Source organism: Rhineura floridana, chromosome 8, assembly GCF_030035675.1.
Source record: "Rhineura floridana isolate rRhiFlo1 chromosome 8, rRhiFlo1.hap2, whole genome shotgun sequence".
Lineage (NCBI taxonomy): Eukaryota > Metazoa > Chordata > Lepidosauria > Squamata > Rhineuridae > Rhineura > Rhineura floridana.
Window position 1 is genome coordinate 44,864,344 of NC_084487.1, and position 23,954 is coordinate 44,888,297.

General features: G+C 42.7%; 1 protein-coding gene across 3 annotated transcripts in view; it reads left to right on the top strand.

Moving 5' to 3' along the window:
* The first annotated feature begins 10,974 nt into the window (after positions 1-10,974).
* Positions 10,975-23,954, top strand: part of SYNGR1 (synaptogyrin 1) — a 229,589-nt gene continuing 216,609 nt past the window's right edge. Inside the window, exon 1 of one of the 3 annotated variants that reach the window (XM_061639186.1) lies at positions 10,975-11,676. In XM_061639186.1, the coding sequence (XP_061495170.1) occupies positions 11,578-11,676 (99 nt within the window). In that variant the 5' untranslated portion in view covers positions 10,975-11,577. The remainder of the gene's footprint in view (positions 11,677-23,954) is intronic. The other 2 variants (XM_061639188.1, XM_061639187.1) reach the window with 2 other exon arrangements.

Genomic DNA, 23,954 nt, shown 5'->3' on the forward strand with positions numbered 1-23,954 from the left:
GCTCTAGTGAAAAACAAAGTAGATTACACCAATCCTGAAGTCCTGCCATTACTATTAGTGGTGCAGTTAGATCATTTTAGACCCTGGACGTAATGGTTTTATGGGGGTTTCCCTCTTCAGACAGCCATATGTATTACTTCAGTTGTGAAGCACATAATTAAATTTTCTCTTCCCCCTGCCACTCCCATCCCATGCTTTACAACTGCTTCTACATTCCAGACGTGTAAGGGAAAACAAACAAAAAACCCTGTGCCAACAAATACTGATAAAAAATGAATAATCCTTAGCATGTGCAAAATTTCAGTTTTTAACCTTACTTAAATCATAGCACCATCATCCTTATGTGAATAAAGTGGCCCTAATGCTGAACATATTTACTAGGGAATAACCACCATTTTGTTGTAGACAATAACAATATTTCAATGTAAAAATAATCAAATATCAACTATGACCATTTACATGCCCAGTTGGCCACTCTCTTTCCCATAAAATGTTTTTAAAAATAAAGAAGGAATGCTGAAATGATCAGCATCATGCCTGGTGGGCCCTGGCATTCACCCGGTCCTGTCTGCTGCGTACATGATCATCTGTCACTCTCTGGATAGTCACTTGGCCTAAGGAGCCCTGGACATCAGTCTCAAGGTCCAGCCCTAGCTGCACCACTGCTTACTGTATGACTCTTTGCTCCTAGTAAATTTGTCACAAGCAGAGTCAGACTATAAAGTATATTCGACAAGAGCACCAAAACAAAAATAACAATTCGCTGTACATGCTGTTATTAACAGCTCTGTTCTGGTTATCCATTTTTTCATGGCAGCAGAGACTGGGGTGGCGGGGAGGGGAGTTTTCACAAATGTCTTGACCAAGGAGTAAGATTTCCTATTCATCTGTATTCAGCTAGCAAAATTATTATTGTTGTTGTTGTTATTGTTATCCTGCCCTTCCTCCAAGGAGCTCAGGGTGGCATACATGATGTCCCTCCTCCTTTTATCTTCACAACAACCCTGTGAGGGAGGGTAGGGTGAGATACAGCGATTGGTCCAAGGTAATCCAGTAAACTTCATAGGTGAGTAGGAATTTAAACTTGGGTCTCTCCTATTCTAGCCTTACACTTTAACTCAAGGGAAGCCAACCTGGTGCCCTCCAGATGTTTGGGACTATAACTCCCATTATCCCTGGTTATTGGCCATGCTGCCTCAGGCTGATGGGAGCTGTAGTCCACAACACCTGCAGGGCACCATGTTGGCTACCCCTTCTTTAACCTTTATATCAACTTCCTCTATAGCAGTGGTTCCCAAACTTTTTTTCCCCACGGACCACTTGAAAATTTCTGAGAGTCTTGGCAGACCACTTAATGACGTTTCTGCATGTTGTAGCAATTATAATGCACTGTGCAAGATCCTGAATGATTGTAATTGTATTTTTATGGCTGTTTTTATTTCTTATACATTGTATTTTATTGTATTATTCCATAGAATTCAAATTGTAATACAATAAAATACAATATATAAAAAATAAAAGAAGAGGCCCAGATAATTGTTAATGGAGACTTAACGGATTCATGTGAAATACAAAAGGGTACAAGACAGGGATGTCCATTATCTCCCCTTTTATTTATTTTGGTTTTAGAAGTGCTGCTTAGAGATATAAGGCAAGATAAAAGGATTTCGGGTTTGAAAATAAAAAAAGAAGAATATAAATTGAGAGCATTTGCTGATGATTTGATAATTGTATTAGAAAACCCTTTGGAAGGAATTCATATATTGATGGATAAATTAAAAGAATTTGGACCGTTAGCAGGATTTAAGATCAACAATCAAAAAACAAAGATGTTGGTGAAAAATCTAACTTTAAGTGAACAGAAAGAGTTAATGGACAAGACAGATTTTACAATAGAAAAAAAGTTGAAGTATCTAGGTATTATTATGACAAATAAAAACTCAAAGTTGTTCCATAACAACTACGAAAAATTATGGACAGAGATTAAGAAAGACTTGCTAAGATGGGATAAATTACAACTGTCATTAATGGGTAGAATATCTGTGATAAAAATGAATGTATTACCGAGAATGATGTTTTTGTTCCAAACAATACCTGTAATATCCTCTGATTTACCTTTTAAACAATGGCAAAAAGATATTTCTAAATTTGTATGGCAAGGAAAAAAACCAAGAGTTAAATTTAAATTACTTCAAGATGCTAAAGAAAGAGGAGGACTGGGATTACCAAATTTGAGACTTTATTTTGCTGCCTGCTGTTTAGTCTGGATAAAGGAATGGATTTTATTGAGGAATAAAAGACTATTGGATTTGGAAGGCCATAACTTGAAGTGGGGATGGCATGGATATCTATGGTATGACAAAGTAAAAGTAAACGTAGACTTTAACAATCATTTTATAAGACGTCCTCTGTTGAAAATATGGAATAGATATAAACCAAGGTTTTTTTCGAAAATACCATTATGTGTCTCAAGTCAAGAAGCGTTTTATAGAAGAGAAATGACTGGAAAAGAGAAATGGTTAACTTATCAAGATCTATTAGAAAATGTACATGGAGAATACACAATGAAAGAGAGAGAACAACTGATAAAGGAAGGATATAGTTTTCAGTGGTTTGCTTATTTACAATTGTTAGAAAGATATAAAATGGATAAGAAAATGTATGGGTTTGAAATAAGTAAATCTGATTTTGAAATAGGTTTGTGTACAAATGATGAAAACATAATTGCGAAAATGTATAAACTTTTACTGAAAATGGATATGGAGGAAGAACAAGTAAAAGAGTGCATGGTAAAGTGGGCAAAAAATTTTGGTTATAACATACAAATGGATCAATGGGAAAATATGTGGAAAAAAGGCTTGAAATTTACATTATGTTATAATCTTAAAGAAAATTTTTATAAAATGATGTACCGTTGGTACATGACTCCAGAAAAGCTGTCAAAAATGTATAGTAATGTCTCTAATATTTGTTGGAAATGTAATCAACAAGAAGGATCTTTTTATCATATGTGGTGGTCATGTAAAAAGGCAAAATTATTCTGGGCACAGATAGGCAGGAAGATGCAAAAAATTTTAAAAATAAATATTCAGTCAAAACCAGAATTTTTTTTATTGGGCTTTATGGATAAACAAATAGAAAAGAAATATGGAAGAATAATATTATATATGATTACGGCAGCAAGATTATTATATGCACAAAAGTGGAAAATGGAATCAATACCAACAATGGAAGAATGGCTATTGAAATTAATGGACTTAGTAGAAATGGATAAATTGACGTGTTTACTTAGAGAAAAATCGACAGATACATTCCTTAAGGATTGGAAGCCTCTCTTAGACTTTTTGTCAAAAGATCAAAATAAAATGATGATACTGGGATTTGATGATTAATTAAGACAGCTTATGGAGAAAAGGGACTATGTATGTATATATATTAAGGGACAGGTTTGATGTATATTATATACTTATAGCTGATTTGTGACAAATCGGAAGTCAACCATTTTATTTTCATTTTTTGTTGTAATATTGTTATGTTTTTTCTTACTTTGTTTTGTTTGTTTTTGGAAAAATTTGAATAAAAATTATATAAAAAAATAAAAAAAATAAAAGAAGCAATAAAAATACAAGTAAAATCAATACAGGTTTTTGATGCAGTGTATGTGCCATCTCCTGTCTTCAACCACAAACCCACAGACATGCCACAGACTTGAATTAAGCTCGTGGACCACAGTGTTGTTGGCATGTGTGCGTTGTTGTGTGAAACAGCATACATTACGTTGGAGTTAAGTTGAGCAAGAAACTTCTTCAGAGCATGTTAAGAGTCTTTATTGAAAGACATTAAGGCCAGAGGCTTAAGAGTAAATACATGTAGAGATTCTTCAGTCACCCCCCTTCTGGTACATCTCTCTCCATAGATAAACACAAAAGACAGCCTCTCAGCTCAGAGGCATAATTCAGAAGACGACAACACACAGACTCTGTTAGAACTTTCCCAGTCGCTATCAGATGGCTACCATAGCAACGGCCCTGGCAGTCCATTCCCAGACAGGGCATAGACATAACTCCCCCTTAACCTCAGTTACGTCTTCAAACTTGCAGGCTTCATGGAAAACAACTAGAGACAGTAATGCCTACTGGTCACCAGCCCAACAGTTCCCCCTTTTTCCATTAAGACTGCAAAATACACATGAAATACATCTCCATAATACATAGTCATACAGTCATACATTTCTACAATACCTCTTGCAATACATTTCAGTACATTGCATCATACATTTTCAGTTCAGTACAGTTCAAAATTACACCTCAGTACAGTTCAAAACTTTATTCACTCAAACTTTGGTTCATTCCAAGCCTTGTCACCAGTTTGCCAAATTTCTCCTCACACAAAGGCTTGGTCATTATGTCAGCCACCATGTTGTTAGTGTCACAAAATGTTAGGTTAACAAACCCCTGCTGCACACAATCCCTTACGTGAAAGTATCTGACACTAATATGTTTTGTTCTCTTGGTATGAGCTTCTGATGTGGCTATCTTAATGCAGGTCTGATTGTCTTCATATACAGTAATCGGAAATTGCATATCAATGCCTATCTCCTGCATGAGCATTGCGAACCATTGTAGCTCATTACAGGCCTGTGATAGGGCCACATACTCGACTTCTGCACTTGATGTTGCAACCACATTTTGTTTCTTGCTGCTCCAGTCAATGCATGACCCGTGCCACATCACAACTATGCCAGAGGTTGACTTACGACTGCTCAGCTCCCCTGCATGATCTGCATCCACAAAACATTCAAGACCTCCTGTCTTTGCTCCTGACAAAACCAGACTCTTTGTCTTCGTGCCTTTCAGATAACGCACTATCCTTTTAATCCCTTGCCAGTCAGCCTCTGAAGGATGCTCTACCTTCCGGCTTAAAATACTGACTGCATTACATATGTCTGGGCGAGACACCTTCACCAAATATTGCAATTTCCCTATTATGCGCCTGTACTTCTCAGGATCTGTACAAGGCGTCTCCTGCACATTCTGTTGGAAAGCCACAACCATTGGAGTCTTCACAACATTGCATTCTGTCATGTTGCATTCTTCTATGATCTGATTTATTTACTTTCCTGACTCAATGTTATGCTTCCGTCTTCTGCACGCACAATATCCGTGCCTAAATAGTGTGTGACAGGCCCCAAATTCTTTGTGTCCACCTGCCTGCCCAGTTGCTCATTAAATTCTTGTTCCTCTTGCTGCTCATGATGAAAATACATGATGTCATCAACGTAAACTGCACAGAACGTGGTTTTCATCCCCTGTCTCTTTATATACACACATGGATCTGCCTTGCATCTTTGGAATCCCATTCCATGCAACACTCTGTCCAATTTCTCATTCCAGCAGCGTGCACTTTGCCGCAGTCCATATATTGATTTATGCAGTTTACACACGAACCCTTCCTTTGACACAGAACCCGGAGGCAGTTCCATATATATCTCCTCTCTTAAATCACCATGTAGGAATGCCGTCCCTATATCGTAGTGATTTACACTCATGTTCTGCATCGCTGCCAGCTTCAGCAGCACACGAATGGACTCATGTTTCACAACCGGGGCGAAAACAGCATCATAATCTGTCCCATGCTGCTGGGTGAATCCCTTGGCAACCAAACGTGCCCTGTACCTCTGTACTTCCCCGGAACTTGCTTTCTTCTTCTTAAACACCCATCTGCAACCTATGGCCTTTTTACCCATGGGTAACTTTACTAATGTCCATGTGACATTCTTTTGCATGGCTTGTAATTCTTCCTGCATGGCCTGCTGCCATTTGTGCTGCTCTGCCTCAGGCATGAGCCTGATTGCTTGAAATGATGCTGGCTCTTCTAGTTCTCTGTGAACTTCCTCCATCTGGGCAGTGAATACTGACGGCATGCCTTTTACGGCTGTCTGTTTACAGCCCTGACCATCATTCCCTTTCCGCCCCATTGAACTCAAGGCATCAGCACACTTCACACCCATGGACATTTTAAACTGTGAATCATTAAGGCTTCCCTGCAAACACACTTGATCTCCCCTCATTACAAAACATTGATCTTTGTGAAACAAAATTGAATAATTACAACTCACCAGTTTTCTAACTGATAAAATATTATGAGCCAATTCCGGAACAAACAAACAGTCTGACATTATTCCAAGCTTGTCAAATTTCACCAGACCTTTAGCTTTTACGGATTTCCGTGATCCATCAGCAAGTAAAACAAAGTCCTGCTCATCTGTAGACGTGTAAAACAGACTCCTGTCTTTGATTAATATATGGCTTGCTCCGCTGTCAAGAATAAAGTTAATTTGTTCCAAGTCTTTAGACTTCTGTTTACAAACAAAGTTCACACTGCCCCTGTGCGTCTTCCATCCTCCGTCCCTGGAGTTTCGCTTGATTGCACAATCTTTACGGAGATGCCCACGAGCCCCACAAGCAAAACAAGACTTCAGCCGCTGCTGCTCCTGCTTGTTTTCCTGTCTGCTTTCGACAGCCTGCTCCGGTTCAGCACTTTTCTCCTCCTTGCTTCTGACAGCTTCCACCGGCTGGGCTCTCTGCGCCTCCTGCCTCCGCTGCCATTCCTGGGACAAATCCTGCAACGCGTCCCACATCTGTTTAGCCGACGGCTCATCTCTCACACACATCAGTTGAGAATCCGATAGAGCCAAAGTAATAAACGCCTGCGCCCTCTGGTCTCGACGCTTCCAGGCCACGGTCGGTACCGCCGGGGTTTTTTCCTTAATCACGTCCCATAAATCCTCTGTTATCAGCAAAGCCCGCATCCTCGGCTTCCAGCTGCCATAATTCTTTTCATTAAGCCGTTCCATCGGCAAGCCTCCCCCAGACAGGTTTACAGCCATGTTGCTCACCTCTGTCTGGTACAATCAATCAAGCTGCCCTCTCTGGAACTCCGTCTGCCATTCAGACCAGCAACTTACTCCGGTGTAATGCGCTGTGGAGCGCAACCATCCTCTGCTACCACTGTTGGCATGTGTGCGTTGTTGTGTGAAACAGCATACATTACGTTGGAGTTAAGTTGAGCAAGAAACTTCTTCAGAGCATGTTAAGAGTCTTTATTGAAAGACATTAAGGCCAGAGGCTTAAGAGTAAATACATGTAGAGATTCTTCAGTCACCCCCCTTCTGGTACATCTCTCTCCATAGATAAACACAAAAGACAGCCTCTCAGCTCAGAGGCATAATTCAGAAGACGACAACACACAGACTCTGTTAGAACTTTCCCAGTCGCTATCAGATGGCTACCATAGCAACGGCCCTGGCAGTCCGTTCCCAGACAGGGCATAGACATAACTCCCCCTTAACCTCAGTTACGTCTTCAAACTTGCAGGCTTCATGGAAAACAACTAGAGACAGTAATGCCTACTGGTCACCAGCCCAACAAGTGTGGGAACCCTTGCTGTATAGAATGTTTAGCCAACTGTAGTGTGTAGCCATGTGCGCCGGAAGAGAGAAGTAGGAGGCAGGGGGAGGGGACACAGATTAGGTGTTTGAGAGGAAACAAGGTATGGTGACATTTGGTAGAGTTCTGTGGGGGACTTGGAGTGAATTCCAGTATGGATGGCAAAACCTGGACCTCTATCCAAACTTTTCAAGTACCAAATGTATCCCCTAGTTATGATACATACTATATTTTCCCCTCCAGAGTATGATCTAGCACTTCCATAAAATGCTTTGCACGAAATTATGCCAAATCTGACTCCATCATGGTCATGTTACTGAAACGTATTTCTGTAGATATTTTAGTCTGAAGGAGGACAGAGCAAAGGAGGAAATAAAAATAAAGCTTAGACTAGAACATGGCTACAGCAGTCATGACAATAGGGTTATCACCTTTACTCATAAAATATACTCAACACTAATATTAAAGCTTTTTTAAAAACATGTTTTTAACTTTTTGTTTTAACGTATTTTAAGATCTGTTTTTATGATGTTTTAAAGTGTTTTTAGTGCTTCTGATTGCCGCCCTGGGCTCCTGCTGGGAGGAAGGGCGGGATACAAATCAAATAATAAATAAATAAATAAATAATATTATCTTCCTCATCATATTTGGTAGTGAACAAAAACAGATGCGACAGAAATCAGTAATATCACTGTCTGTTGTTGGATGTAACTGTGTTCAAGATTTAAAGCAGAATTTTTTGATAAGGCATTATGTATAATGCTGGCTAAGCAGATCAGAATTACAAGTTGAGGAGGTCTTAAATTGAGAACTAGAGGATCAATATTTATTAACTCTTCTTTTGACAAATGCAAGATAATGTTAAAGGCAAGGTGTACTCTCTTGAGCTTCTCTGGATCAATCACTTGGAAACCACTTTTCTAGCTAAACTTCTAATTCAATCATTCTACTCCTATACTTACAAAAAACATATGCGTGTCTATATAACCTTATACCGAGAACAATTTTGTTATCACTTGCCATAGAGGGCAAAGATGAAGACTATTTTTGAAACTGTCCATCTTCTATAATATAACTGATATATTCTAATGTTAATATTTTTATAACGGTTATACAAAGCATGTAGCCTCTTATGATACTAGGCGATGCTATTCTAGGTTTTTCCCTTGGTTTGTAGCTTAACTCTGTTATTCAATAACAAATCATGCATAGTGCTCAGTCCTACTAACTTGGGGCACTCCTAGATAGCTTGTTGATTCAACATTCATCCTGATTTGTTTGCAGGAAGATTAGATGTTGGCTATTTAATGAGTATTTATTCTAATTTGTTTGTGTGGTTAGATGACGTCAAAACAAGTATTATCCCACACTTTGCAGTGCATATCCCCTCACTTTTATTATCTCTAAAAATGTGACTTTTGGGGGAGGTGGGTTTGTTGTGCAAGCCCTCCCAATCAACTATAATTGTGTAAACCTGAAATTGCGAGGATGTGATTGAACCCCACCTAAAAATAAAGTCTGGAAGCACTCCTAAGTTAAATCTCTCCTCATGTAGAAAGTGAGTGTTATAACAAGCTTAGCCTAGCCTGTAACCAAAGCAATAAAGCAGATATTCTACCAACCACAAAACCAGATCTGTTAAGTCTCTTTGGCTGGTGATGCCTTGTTTTAAAGCTAATTTCTCCCATTTTGGAAAGCTTGGATACTGTTTTTCACTTTTTTCTGAAAGTTAACTTCTAATTAATTTTGAAAAGTGATCTCTAGTCTTTTCTACTGCATGGCAGCTCCCTAAAATACTAGCTAACTAAATCCAAAGATTATGCAAACTGGATAGTTTTGAAAAATATCTGAGTTAATTCATCATTAGCTGGATATGAGAGGGCCTCTGGTAGCTGATCAGAAGATCAGCCTTAAAGTATACCACCACATGGCAGGGATCAAATTGGCAACTTGTGTAAGCACTGCTCCTATGTGTTAATAGCAGCCTGCCATGCAGACACCTAGCATGTGAAGCTTTTCTGATGGTGATAAGTGAAGGGGAAAACCTGCTCTGCTATGTCAAGCTGCTGGAGCAGAAGCAGAGCCAATAAATATGGGAAACTCTTTGCAGAGGTAATATCAGTCTGCTCCTATATAACTGTAAATATAAAAAGGCTCATAAGCAAATGAAAGTCTGTGCTTACCACAATCTCGTTCGTCAGTGTATATGCTTGGAGGAGAGGGAGAAACAAAGAGAAGATGTTTGCTCTTCCTCTCAAGAGAAAGAAGAAGGAAGGAGACCGGAAGATGTGGTCAACATCCTAAGCGTATCAGTCTAGCAGGAAGGGAGAGTCAGCCGGAGATCAAAGTGTGAGATGTATAAAGTGTGTTGCTTTTACAAAATGTATTACACAATGTAACCATGCATAGATCTCATTTAATTGCTAGGAAAGGGTAAAGAAATGAAGCTAAGTAGGGCAAGAAGAGAAAAACTAGAATAGATACTAACACCAGGAAACAGGTGCAACATAGACAGTTTGTGGTTAAGTGGAGGGGGATACTAGGAGGGAGGAAAATATACCAAATATGGGTAATAATAAATATGAGTATGGGGGAGCTAAAATATGAGTAGTGGGAGATGTAAACAAAGGCGGGACTTCCTGCAAGACTAATAGGCGGCTCAGATAGGTTGTAAACCCTGGAGTACTCAACCAATGAGGAAACAGGGGAGGGAACGAAGCGTTGGGCTATAGGATAAAAGTACTGTACCAATGTCACTTGGGTGTGCCTACCTTGTGGACACCCGCTCTTGCAAGAACGTATAATAAAGCTTTAATACTGCTTCACAAGTGTCTCTGTTGTGGGTCTCTCTTAAAGAACCTTTGTTTCTCACAAAAGGATAGGTATTAGCCTAGCAATCAGGAGGTCTTCTCTCTATCTACCCTTTTAACCCCATGCAGCCTCAACCCACGAATTCAAGTTGAACCACATATTCCAACACTCTCAGTGGTTGCTGACTGCCTAAATTCAGGAGGCAGGACATCTGGACAAAGGCTACCAACAGTAGTGGTTTGTAGTGCTGAGCTGGATTCCCAATGCCAGGCATTGCTGCTAGTTACCAAGAGGAAGAGGAGCTTGGTGCTGTGCAGGTGCAGCAGAACCCCCTGAATGTTGCCCCCAGGCGCACTGGAGGTCACTGTCCCATTGCCACTGTCAAAGTACGTAAGAGGAGCCCTGCTGGATCATGCCAAAAGGCTCACCTGGTCCAGCATTCAGTTCTCAGAGCGGCCAGATGCCAATGGGAAGCCGGCAAGCAGGACCTGAGTGCAAGAGCACTCTCCCCACTTATTTTCAGTAACTGGTATTCAGGGGCACACTGTCTCTGACAACAGAGAAATTCAGCTGCCAGTCTGGTCAGCTTTTGTGGATGGAAGGGGAGAGGAGCCATCTTGTCCCTCGCCTGAGGCAGCAAATATATTGGGCTGGCCCTGCCACTGAGTTCAATAGTGTTTACTCGCATGTAAGCGAGTTTAGGATGGCAGCCTAAGCAGCTTATATAATGCATGCTTTGGTATGAGGTAGGTTTGGGGTCTGAAAAGCTCCGTTTTAGCATCCTGCCTCCCCATAACTGGGTTTCTGTGGAGAAGTCACCAGAGGCCTGCGGAGTCTCCGGACGCTCACACTACCCTGCCCTCCAAGGGGCTACGGCTGAGAGTGCACGCAGGCGCGCTCTCTTCTTCTGGTGCTTGCGCCAAGCCCCACGACTGCCGCTAATCTAGAGCGCGCCTGGCTCGAGCTGCGCGGAAGCCTGCCGCTGCCGCCCTGGCCGTGAGGTTGTTTCTCTTTCCTTCACCCTCAGCCAGGCAAAACAAGGCGGCGAGCGAGAAGCGAGGCAGAGAGGCAGGGCTGCCCATGCACAGCGAGTCTCCACCGGCCCGCCCTTCCATTGCACTGAGCGCCTCCTTTGCGGAATTGCTTCCCTGAAGACTGTCCCTCCACAACGTGCCCTCATCGCTAGGAAGCACGGGCTGGGCCTCCTTCCCCTCTCTTAAGCACCAGCGGCTCACCGGTGCAAGAAACTTGTAACTGCTGGCAGAGGGAACAGCAGAGAACGAAGCGCGACGGGTCTTGTCACTGGGCTGCTCCCAGCATGGAAACGGGCGCGTACGGAGCCAGCAAAGCTGGGGGCGCCTTTGACCCGCAGACCTTCGTCCGGCAACCTCACACGATCCTCCGGATGGTTTCTTGGGTAAGGGGGACGCCGCCTTCCTGCCCGCTTGGGGTCTGGATAGTGGAAGGCGGGCTTTTAACATAATCATAACAACAAAACGCATGCAATGCAATTGGTACGTTTGAAATCGTGTTTAAGGATGAGGGATAAAGAGGGAAAGAGACGGCCGAGGGCGGGATCCGCTTGCCTTGCTTGCGGGTAGATCCCTCCGTTTCCCATCCTTATGGCTGAGCACCCTGGGCAAAACTAGATATGACACGCAGAGAGAGGAATGTAAGAAACGGATCGCGGAGAAAAAGATGAACGCCCAACAGCGAATTGTATTTTAAAGGCCGCTTCCCCCACTCTCCTCTTTTCCTTAACGCGCGGGCAAATCCTTCACTCCAGTGGGGAAATAGAGAATTGGGGGTGGGGGCGCCGTCTAAGCGGAGAAGTGGACGAAGAATCCAGCCACGCCGCCTGCCCAAAGTGACCTCTAAGATGGGAGCGAGGCGGTGGCTTTTCATGGAGCCCCCAGCTCAGGTTGCTTCTTCTATCTCGAATTTATGCTGCTCGCGTGACGCTGTCTCTAGCGAGCAGCTCTTGCAGCGGCGGGGCGATGTTTGTAAACTGGTGTTTTGCGCGTTGGAGAGGCATGGAACAGAGGTAGCCCAGCGGGCAGGACGCAGAAGGGCATTGTGATCCCCTCCTACCTTTCTCTCCATGGCCTAGGGTGAAGCCTTTTTAAAAGTCGGCAACACCCCCCCCCTTTTCCATATATTGCGATCTCTTTTTTCCTTGTCCTCCTCTTTTTAAAGAAGGAAATGGTTACGCCGGTTCTCTCCCGCCGCCAAAACCTGACCCTGCTGCTATTAAATTTTAATCGAAACAGGTAGAAAAGGGAGTTTCACGTAACACTCATGATGAGCTGTAATGATGGCGGTGGGGCAGCTGGAGAGGGGGTTGCAAAAAGTGATTCGCAGTTTTATCCGCCCTTTCCTAAGACCACCCTTAGATTTATTTTCGTTGTTTGCCGTTAATTCTTTCAGCTTGTTTACATAGAGGATGGAGGGAGCAGTAAGAAAGTGGGGGGGGCGGGAAGAGATGAGGTGTGAAAATATGTGTCATCCTCCGGATCCCCCTTCCCACTCTCTCTCCTCCCCCAGTTTAACGTGTAGTGGTTTTTATATCAGATGGTGTATGTGTGATGGGGAAACCATGGAGCTAATAGGATCAGGCCACAAGAAGGGAAGAAAGGGTCCTCTCACTGTCTTATTTCCCTTGGAATGGCTATAGTGTGTGGGTGGGTTGGTGGGGGCAGGTCTTTTGTCCTGTGACATGTTTGCCGTCACTGCCTGTAGCATATGCAAGGTCATTGGGATTAAGAGAGCAAGCTGAAAACAGAGATTTGTCTCCTGTGGGAGTCTGTAGGGAGAGGGAAGGAGAACACAGAGAGATGAAATAGATCCTGATCCTGAAGACGTGATGCCTCTCCTAATAAACCAAGAAAGAGAGAATGATTAGAATGGGGAGGGCTGGGGCAACTTCTATGGGGAGGGATGGTTGTTGGGAAGTTGGGGGGGGAGGTGCATATAGTTAGCTTAGCCTGCCTCTGGTCACCCATTAAGATTAACTCAGCAACGTAGGCAGCTGCCTTAGACCAATTCAGACTGTTTTGCCTACTTAAGCCAGTATTGTCTGCCTTTTGCAAGCACCGCATGTGCTGTGTCGTTAAGCTGTGACTCTTCCCAAATAAGCTTTGCTCTTGTGCAAGAGAGTTAGTGATTTCACTTAGTGTAACCAATGTACTGCCACCTGTTTTTTGGCAACTACTAGTGCCCGTTCTTGTGTATGCCCGACTGCATATGAGTTTAGGAAGTGTCGGAGAGGAGAAGGGGAGAGGAGTCTTGCAGAAATACTACTAATGCCCTGAGAAAACAATTAGTATGGTTGGTTGGTTGGCGTGTCTATCTGGACTTATTTTGCCCAGCAGTACACTACTGGTCTAGCCAAAGGGTGGAAGACACTCTAGCAATAATCTCCTGGCTCACATCTGTCACAGAAATTCAACATGATGTGGTGAAAGAACCGTTTGTTGTTGCATGAACATGAAATCTGAATGATGCAAATCAGCAAAGAGCACAGGTGATAACACTGCACTGGCCAAATTGTGATTGACAAGGCATTAGATGGGACACTTCTGTCCTTGATAATCTGGGACAGAATGTTCTCCCTTTTAAAGCCGCGACTTCATTCTGTTACTACAGGGCTTCCCAAGTAGAGAAGAGAGAGGGTTTCTGCAGTGTGCTTCTTTACGCTTCAGAATATCACCTTATTGCCTGTCTTCACGAAATCAGATGACTTCCCAGCTGCAGAAAGAAACCCAGCATCCAAATTTTTCTTGGATGTGCTCCTGCTTTTCCAAAGCCACCAACTGTCTCTTGCACCTTGACCTTGGAAATGACTTTGATGTACTCCTATTTCATGCAATAGTGTTACTTTGCTTTATAAAACATGTGAGTTGCAGATAGTGAAAACTCAAGGCATGTTTGCCTAGGGGTAGGTCCCATCAAATTCAGTGGGCTTACTTGCAAGATTATGTGTGTAGGACTGAAAATCTCAGGAACTGGACCATTGGCTTAGCTGAGCAAGTCAAGAGAAGGTGTCACTAGAGCATCACCTCCTTATTTGCATTTTATTTATTTATTATGTTTATACTCTGCCTTTCTTTTCATGATAGAAACCCAAGGTGGCTTACATATGGTTCTCAGGCAGTCTGCCATCCAGGCACTGATTAGACCTGACCCTGCTTAGCTTCAGCAGGGTGCTGGCCTCGTGTAAAAGTCCAGTCTTTGTGTCTCTTATCTATTTTTACTCCTGTGTTGTTGGTCACAAATTCACATGCAGTGCGCGCTTAAGATGCTTACTCAGAAGGAAGGCCCACTGACTTCAATGGGACATGTTTCCAGGCAAGTGTAGGATCATAGCTGTGCATGTTTTGAGCCTTGTCATGTTAGTAATGAATCACCAGAGGTGTGCTCAGAACATTAACACTGCATGCTAAAAGATATACTTCCTATCTCCATTAAGTCTGAAATGCTTAACAAATTAGGCACAAAAATAGTAATCCGTCATAACTTCTTTAAAAACAATGTATATTGCAGTGGTGGCAGAACTTAAATCCTGCACACAGTCTCTTAAAACTTGCAGCCTTTTACTTAATTATTATCCTGTAATTCTAAGTCCACACAAGAATTCTTGTGGCAATGTATTAGAATGTTCCTTGGTGTGTGTGTTTTTTAAGCCATGTTCTAGTCCTCATGGAAGTAATGATAATGCTGAATGCAGTGGCATATTTGCTAATGCAGCCACCCTCAACTTGGCATCCTTCAGAAGTTTTGCACAACAGCACCTGTCAGCACTAGCCAGCACAGACTTGCTGGTAGGGACTGATGGGAGTTATAGTCCAAAACATCTGGAGGGCACCAAGTTGAGGAAGTCTGTGTTAATGGCTCAGAAGTTCAGATTTTTCAAGTCTCGGAACCTCCAAACCTAGTTCATGAACGTCAAGGGACTGATCTGCATTTTTTACTACTGGGACTTCTAGAACATAATATTGCCAAATAGGTGCAATATCTTGATTAGTTGTGACTTTACCTGCACCATTCCACATGGGAGATAAGCCTGATAGCAAATACATACAGATTTTTAAGGTGGTCTTAACCCTCAAGGAAAATAATGAGTTCTCTTGATGGTTAGATGTGCAGATGCATCAAATGTGCAGAGTTCAATGGCATATAAAGTCAAACCTCTGTTGTTTCAAACCAAATTTGTTTATACCAGTATTTGTTTATATGGATATAGTAATTGGAGACTTGCAGGCCCATTCTATCCACAATCAAGGAATATCTGGTCTGGAAGTGGTATATACTTAAGATAAACAGGAAAGTGTTTCTGGAATTCCTGAAACTTTTCTACAATACTAATGTAGAATTCAAGTCTCCATGAGAATTTGGAGCTTCTGCCTGGAAAAGAAGGCAATTATATAATATAGTGTATATTTTGTCACTATCTGTAAATCACAGTAACAGCCCAGTCCTATGCATGTTTACTTGGAATTAAACACCACTGAGTTCACTGAGGCTTAGTCCTAAGTAAGTGTGCATAGGATTGCAGGAAAACACACTGAATTTGAAAACATTTGGACCTAATAGTAACTTGCCAACTTCTTTTGAGTTGCCTGCTTTTCAGCTAGCCATTGCAGCTGTGCCTTTAGCAATAGGTTGATGTGCAGATGCTATAAAGAGATAAACACTGTCTCCATTATGTGAAAACATTCAGTGGCTGTTTTTTTGCACCTCATGCTGTATAAGAGCAAATCAAAATGATTTTTATGATCATTTGGCAACCCTAACACCCCTTCTGTGAGATACAGAGAATGCAACTCTTAGTCTATTAGTCGAAAAGCAAAAATAGTCCTGCCCTTCTATGAGGAGGAGTTATTGGTGGCAAACTCTGTGATTTACAATCCAATCGGAACCATATTTGAAACCCCTATTGAATTAGGTGGGACTTATCTTCCAAGTAAGTATGCTTCAAAATATATCTTTAAATTATCAGGCCTTGATATATTCCCATTTTGATGGTAATAACACTGGTCAAGTAATGAGATGCCAAAGAAGACAGGGCTGCTGTATCTTTAATGGTTTTTAGAAGGCAGGAAGCCTGTCTTCTATTACATCTGATTATCCTGAGCGGTGATAGGTGAGATTATATTTGGGCTCTTGCCCAGTTAAAATACCTTGATTAATTAACTGTATCAGTTTTAGTTTAATCAGTAATTAAATCTGCACAATTTTACATACGAATAAAAATAGTTCTGAAACAAAAAGGATACTTTTTAGATGATGCATGTGTGTGTCATTATCTTAGAAAAGACATTTCCTACTGTGTGGGAGAAGAGCAGGAATGCCTCTCTTAAAAAGGCCATCTGCAGTACTTAAAATATTAAATATATATTAAAAGTATTGCCTAATTAAGTGGGAATGTCTTGAGGTCTAGTACACATTTTTTTTTTAAATTAAACATTACAGTCATAGATTGAATACAATCAAGAGCGAGCTCCATGGGAGAGCAGTTATTTGACTGGAAGACCTCACGTATCCTTCATGGTAACTGATGAAAACCACACACACAACCAGAGTAGTAGAGGAATGGCACCTTATGCACAGCCAAGTAGAACCACTTCCAAATTAGCCCATAAAGGTTAATCCCCTACCCAGGCTCATGTGTGTTGTTAGTCCCTTGTAGCACACTAATGGCCTCAAAGGACAGTATTAAAAGAACCAATTCTTTTTCAACATTTGCAAACTCTTCCCTGCTTGGTCACATGGAAGTGATTCTTACCTTGCAGAAGGTGATCAGACAAGTGACTCTAAGCCTCAAATAGATCAGCTAGTGTTAGACCATTTATGGTTGTAACTTATACAAAGGAGAAATTGTGCTTGGCTAGTGCTATACCACCACAAACAGCAGCCTTACTGCTCTTTGGGAGGGCAGGCTTTTCTTGTCTAACCTTCCATATCATGTTTGTGTGGAAGGCTGTATTCCTCATACTTAATCCCCAAGCAGGATAATGTTGGCTGAAGTCATGGGAAGAAACAATCCTGCTTTCCACACTTGTATTCTGCAGGGTTAGGCCTGGAAGGCAAAATGTGGCTTGCAAGCTTTGACAAGGACTTTTTGTCTCCATCAGCAAATGAATTCTTCATTGTAGTGAGGTGTGCCTGTTGCATGTTGTCCAGGTTGCCTAGGGAGCTTTCATTTGTTGACAGCTGTGCTGTTCCATTTAAAATTATTTAAACAACTGTGCAGTGTCTTTGTTTTTTAGAATACAGTGCCTTTTGAAATGGCATATGTTCAAGAAAGCTAGTGCATATGTGACTGGAGAGCTATTCTTCAAATTATGCAGGGGTTGCCAACCTTTTTGGACATACCTGCAAACTAGAGAAACTGTCATGGGCGCTCCACGTACCACAACCAAGTACATACTGCAACCTATTCTATTGGCTACAACAGAATGCTTCTTTCAAGCCTAATTTCAGCCAATAGATGGGGGGAGCCTGTGGGTGCAAGGGATGTCTCTATGGGCACATCATGTTGGCAACCTTTATTCAGATGCAACATGAATCCTCATCCTCAGAAGAGGGTTGCCTTTTTTTATTGGTCCTGCTTCTGTGTCTCTAGCAGACTTCAATTTTTGCACACTTACCTGAGAATAAGCCACACATAGTGGAGCTTCATCTGAAGCCTGGGATTGTGCTGCAAAGAGTAGTTGATGAGCTCCCCACCCCCAGCACTTCCCCATCACTGCCAGAAAAAGGTTCATCTGTCTGACATGCACTTGTTAAAAGGCATGGGAGCTCTGCCAGGGAAAAGGTTGGCAATCTTATTTGTCCCATGATCTACTGCAATCATTACCCCCTTTTTGTAATTTGTTTCTAGATATGTCAGTATACCTGGCAGTGAACAAACTAGCCCTATATATCATACATTCACATTTTATTATAACATTATAAGCTGTGTTAGGAAATCTTACTCCTGACATTCATTTAAAAGTTCTTGGATAGGAACTGTATCTTGTGAGTAGGAAAATGGCTGGCTGGAAAAGTTGTATGGTAATGATTAACAATGCTGCTTATTTAAGTTTTTAATCTGTTTGCAGAATAAGGTTTTTTAAATTAAAAAAAATCACCCATCGTATTTAAACTCTACCTTTTTTATCTGGAAGTATTTATTTAAATATAAAATGAATGACCTTTCCAGGCTATATATTAAATTGAGCAGAGCACATTGCAGCACAGAGAAAAATAAAAAAAGCCAATCTTCGGGCAAATGAAGGTGTGCTGGATTCATACTGGGAAATGGCAGAGAAAGTATTTCTAAGGGAAGCACTCCAAAATGAGAAGGGCTCATGCATAAAGCTTAAATGCTGAGAAAGACTGGAGGTGGCAGCTGTACAGTAGGGCCCCATTCATATGGTGGGTTATGTTCCAGACCCCTGCTGTAAAGCAAAAACCGCTGCAAAGCGGAACTCATTGAATAGAATGGCGTGCGATGCCCGAAAACCTCCGTAAAAGCAAAACAAGCGCTGTATGAGTGGGGCTTTAGTCTAATTGTGTCTAATTGAGACCGCCGTATTAGTGAATCGCTGTAAAGCGAAGCAGTGTAAAGCAGGGCCCTACTGTACTGTGAATTAAATGTGAGTTTGCAGTAGGATGTGGCAGCAAAAGTGCCCCTTGTTATGTCAAGCAACATATAAGTATGCATTAATGGAGTGAAAAAATGTCCATTATCTTTATATAGTGAGAGTGTTATATTCAAACTGAACTTCTTGGGTTGCAATCCTATGTAACCTTATCGAAGAGTCAGTCCTATTGAACTTAATAGGACTTACTTCTGAGTAGACATGCAAAGGATTGCACTGTTAGTAACAGAAACACTGTAGACATTCTTAGCAACATCAACCTTAGATGACTGCTCTCATTAATTTCCCCTTTTTATGGGGAACCCCCAGAGCAGATTTTTTGGGGAGATGTAGGGAAGAAGAGGAACAGGAAGTCCCGCTGTGTACACAGAGTTGTTTGAGAAGCATTGGATACAACCCACTGACCATCCGTGGGAGCAGCAAGCACTACTAAGCAAAGCAATGGTCCCAATGAGTTTCAAGCAGTATTCAAGAGCAGCATTCCTCAGTCTGATGCCCTCCAGTTGTTGTTGGATGACAACTCCCATCAGCCCCAGTCAGCATGGCCAGTGGTCAAGTATTATGGGACTTGCTGTCCAACAACATCTGGACGCCTCCAAGTGGGGGAAAACTGCTCCAGCAGAATATTTTCCTAGCATCTTTTGGATCAACTAGAGCACTGTTTTGGAGCAAGGGAGCCAGTGCAGTGCAATTGTTAGAGTGTCAGACTAGGACTAGGGAGACTCTACTTCAGAATCCCCATTCTGCCAGAAACCTTTCTGGGTGACCTTGGGCCAGGCTTTCTCTCTCAGCCTAACCAACCTCAAAGGGCCAGTGTGAGGACTCAGGCATATAGTTGTCAGTTTCAGTGCTTATGATTTCTGGTAAGAAGAAGGCAGAAACAACAGAGTCTTGTGACACCTTAAAAACAAACGTATGTATTAAGGCAGGGGATCCCAAACTGTGGAGTGTGGACTATCAGTGGCTCACGAACTTCATTCAGAGGTTCACACTATGTCCACATTAGATATGCATATTGATTTTTAATTATAATTGCTTCTTTTATTTCTCATATTTTCTTGTATTACAATTTGAGTTCTGTGGAATGCAAATTGTAAACAGAATAATACAATATAAGGAATAAAAGAAGCAATAAAATAATTAAAAATTATACATCTAGCACAGCACTTTACAATTGTTATAACAGGCAGACAAATCATTAAGTGTTCTGCCAAGATCAGCGATTTTCAAGTGGTCTGTGGGAAAAGAAAATTTGGGAACCACTGTATTAAGGCATACACTTTCATAAGCTGCAGACCACTTCCATCAGGGTTATCCTTAGTGTCAGATACGTGTCTACATGGTCCTTCACCAGGCACTGCTTTTCTTATTGTAGTAATGCTGAGAAAGGAGAAGCCATGCCTGCTGGGATCCTACCCCACCCCCAGGTGAAGATTTTAAAGGCATAACCCTCTTAGTGGATCAGCCTGCAACCCTCTTTAACAGTATATCATAAGCACTGACCAACTTCCATACTACAGTCAGTTCAGATGGTGGTTCTCTGATTTAAAAAAGAGAGAGAGCAGCAAAGCAAACTGCTCAATGAGGAAAGTTAACTTGGAAATCTTCAGCACAAAATAGGGGGATTCAGATAGTCTTGTGTTAGTGTAGTTAGGCAGACCAGTCTCAGGGTGATGAATATCCTTGAGGGCTGCCCAAGGCAGGTGTGTTGGGTCATTAGCATCCATAGTAACAGTGGAACAGTCTTATTTTTCCCGCAAAGCATTCTGCCAGCTCTATGTCTTGTGCTGTTGTCAGTTCATAATGGTATCACAACAGTCAGTCCGTAAAGAAAATGTTGCCATTGTTTTAAGAAATATTAGCTGACACCTGTCTGTCCTGTATCCTACCAGCGAGAACTATCCTGGGATGAGGAGCTGACCTGTATGTATCTTTCCTGAGGTTTTATGAATAATGGCAGCAGAGCCATCAGATTAGACCAGCGTTCCCCAGCTTGGTGTCCTCCAGATGTGTTGGACTAAAACTTCCATCAGTCCCAGCCAGTGTGGCCAGTACTCAGGGATCTAGTAGGCACCAGGTTGGGGAAGGCTGGTTTGGACTGGTTAAAGCTGTCAGTGGAATTTAGATGTCTTCTTTTCATGCCAGTTCCAATCCCAATGATTTCAGAAACAACAACCCCCCGTATTTTTCTAAAGGAAGCAGCAAAATGGCCCTTGCTTTTGATGCTTAGACAGATAGTGCAGAGATTGAAAAGATGACAGTGTGGAGGTGGCAGTGGCTAAGTCAGCCTAGACAGTCCAAATGCAGAGGCTGCTGTATGCATGCAAAGCCAAAAGATACTCCTTTAGGGAAATTTGGGGACAATTACCTTATTTCTGTCCACACATTCTTTAGGATCACACTGGGTGTAGTTGAGTGAGGATAGAGCAGAGCTCATCTGCTCTGCTATCAAGAGATGTACTGTTACTAATATTTATTTATTTATTGCATTTGTATACTGCCCCATAGCCAAAGCTCTCTGGGCGGTTTGCAACAATTAAAAACAAATATACAAATTTAAAAGCACATTTTTTTAAAAAGCAATTTAATAATCACTAGTTCCAGAATAAGTGTATATGCCATTTAAGCACAAGGAGAAATTAGCAGATAAAGTTTTTCCTTAGTGTGTGGGAATGCTTGATGGGGAAAGCTCTACCTGCTGGCTTTTTGCTTGTCATGTAGCGTTGTGCCCGCCAGGTGTTGTTGGACTCCAGCTTCCATCAGCCCAGCAAGCATGGCCATTGGCCAGGGAATATGGGAGTTGTAGTTTAGCAAGATCTGGAAGGCCAAAGGTTCCCTGCACTTCATCTAGCTCATTGTGGACTCTTGACAGGCAGCAGCTCTCCAGAGTTTCAGGGAAGGGTCATTTCAATTGTCTGATTCTTTGTCTTTCTAACCAGAGAAGTCTGGAATTGAGCCTGGGACCCTCTGCATGCAAATCGTGTGTTCTGCCACTGAGTTATGCTCTCTCCCAACAGCTAGCAATCAGAGATCTGTTCTCTGAAAGGGAATATTATTATTGTTCATGGCCTCCATGATGACCATGGGGCTGTCTCAAGTCGTCACCTGCCCGACTCATAGGGCAGGGCAACCCTTGACTTGTTTTTTTGCTCCAGATGGAGGAAGAGGCAATCTGGAGACAAGGGGGGTGGATGTTGCCCCATTGTCATGGTCAGATCACTTCCTGGTGAAGTTTAGACTTATGGCTCTGATCCTCCCTTGCAGGAGTGATGGACAGATTAAGATGGCCTGCCACCGGAAACGAATGGAATCCACTGGATTCCTGAATGCCCTAGGGGAGTTCCCAGTAGATAGAGCAGGTGACCCTGTTGAAGCCCTTGTCATGCTGTGGAACAGCAAGGCGCATCGGATGCTTGACAAGGTTGCCCCTGAGCGTCCTCTCTGGCATTGTGGAGCACCCTGGTACACTAGTGAGCTAACGGCAATGAAACAGGCTGGACGACGACTAGAGTGCAAGTGGCAAAAGATGTGCTGTGAGGCTGATTGGGCACATGTAAAACATAACTGTGCCTATTGTGCAGCAGTGAGGGCGGCGAAGAAGGCCCACTTTGCATCCTCAACTAGCCATCCAGTGAAGCTATTCCATATTGTCAGGGTCGATTGACATCAACCTCAGGAAATGGAGTTTTAGACCCTTCACAGGCCCACTGTGAATTATTTGCAAGGATAAAGTTGCTTGCCTGCACAGCAATCTTGATGCCCCATCCACATCTACTCTGAGGTGTCCAGTGCAACATCTGCTGCAACTTCTTGGAATTGGTTTCAGTTGCTGCGGCCTGATGATGGGCACAAGGTGCTTGCGACAATGTGGCCAGCAACGTGTCCTCTTGACCCTTGGCCTTCTTGGCTTATTAAAGCTTGCTGAGGGGGTTTGACTGAGTGGATCCAGGATGTGGTCAACGTATCGTCGCGGGAGGGAGTGGTTCCAGCTGCCCTGAAAGAGGCAGTGATTTGACCACTCCTGAAGAAGCCCACCCTGGACTCATTGGTTTGTGACAACTACCGCCTGGTCGCAAATACCCCCTTCTTAGAGAAGGTGATTGAGAGGGTTGTGACACAGCAATTGCAAGTACTCTTGGATGAAACAGCTTATCTTGACCCATTCCAGTCTGGGTTCAGGCCTGGTTATGGGACTGAATTGGCCTTGGTCACCCTGATGGATGACCTTTTTCTGGAGAAGGACAGGGGGAGTGTGACCTTGTTATTCTTTCTTGATCTCTTAGCGGCTTTTGATAAAATTGACCATGATAACCTTCTGGGCCGACTTGGTGAGATCGGTATTGGAGGCACTGTTTTACAGTGGTTCCGATCCTATCTCCAAGCTCGTTTTCAGAGAATAGCATTCGGTGATTATCTTTCAGCCACCTGGTAGTTGTGCTGTGGGGTGCTGCAGGGTACCATCTTGTTCCCCTTGCTATTTAACATCTATATGAAGCCCTTGGGAGCGGTCATCAGGAGATTTGGGGCAAGATGTCAGCAGTACACTGATGATACCCAGCTCTATTTCTCTGTAATATCTGAATCAGGAGAGGCCGTGCAAGCCCTGGACTGGTACCTGGACTTGGTGGTAGCCTGGATGAAGGCCAGTAAACTGACTCTCAATCCTAGCAAGACAGAAACGCTGTGGGTTGGTGGTTCCTGAGTTCGAATAATTGGTCAGTTGCCTGCTTTGGATGGGGTCGTATTCCCTCTGAAAGAGCAGGTCTGTAGTCTGGGGGTGCTCCTGGATCCATCTTTGTTGCTAGAGGCCCAGGTGACCTCCATGGCTAGGAGTGCCTTTCACCAGCTTCGGGTGGTAAGACAGCTGTGGCCGTTTCTGGACTGGGATAGCCTGACCACTGTTGTCCATGCACTGATAACCTCCAGATTGGATTACTGTAATGTGCTCTGTGTGGGACTACCCTTGAGGTTGGTCCGGAAGCTGCAGCTGGTGCAGAATGCGGCAGCGAGACTGCTCACTGAAGCAGATTATCACCAACTCAACATGTCA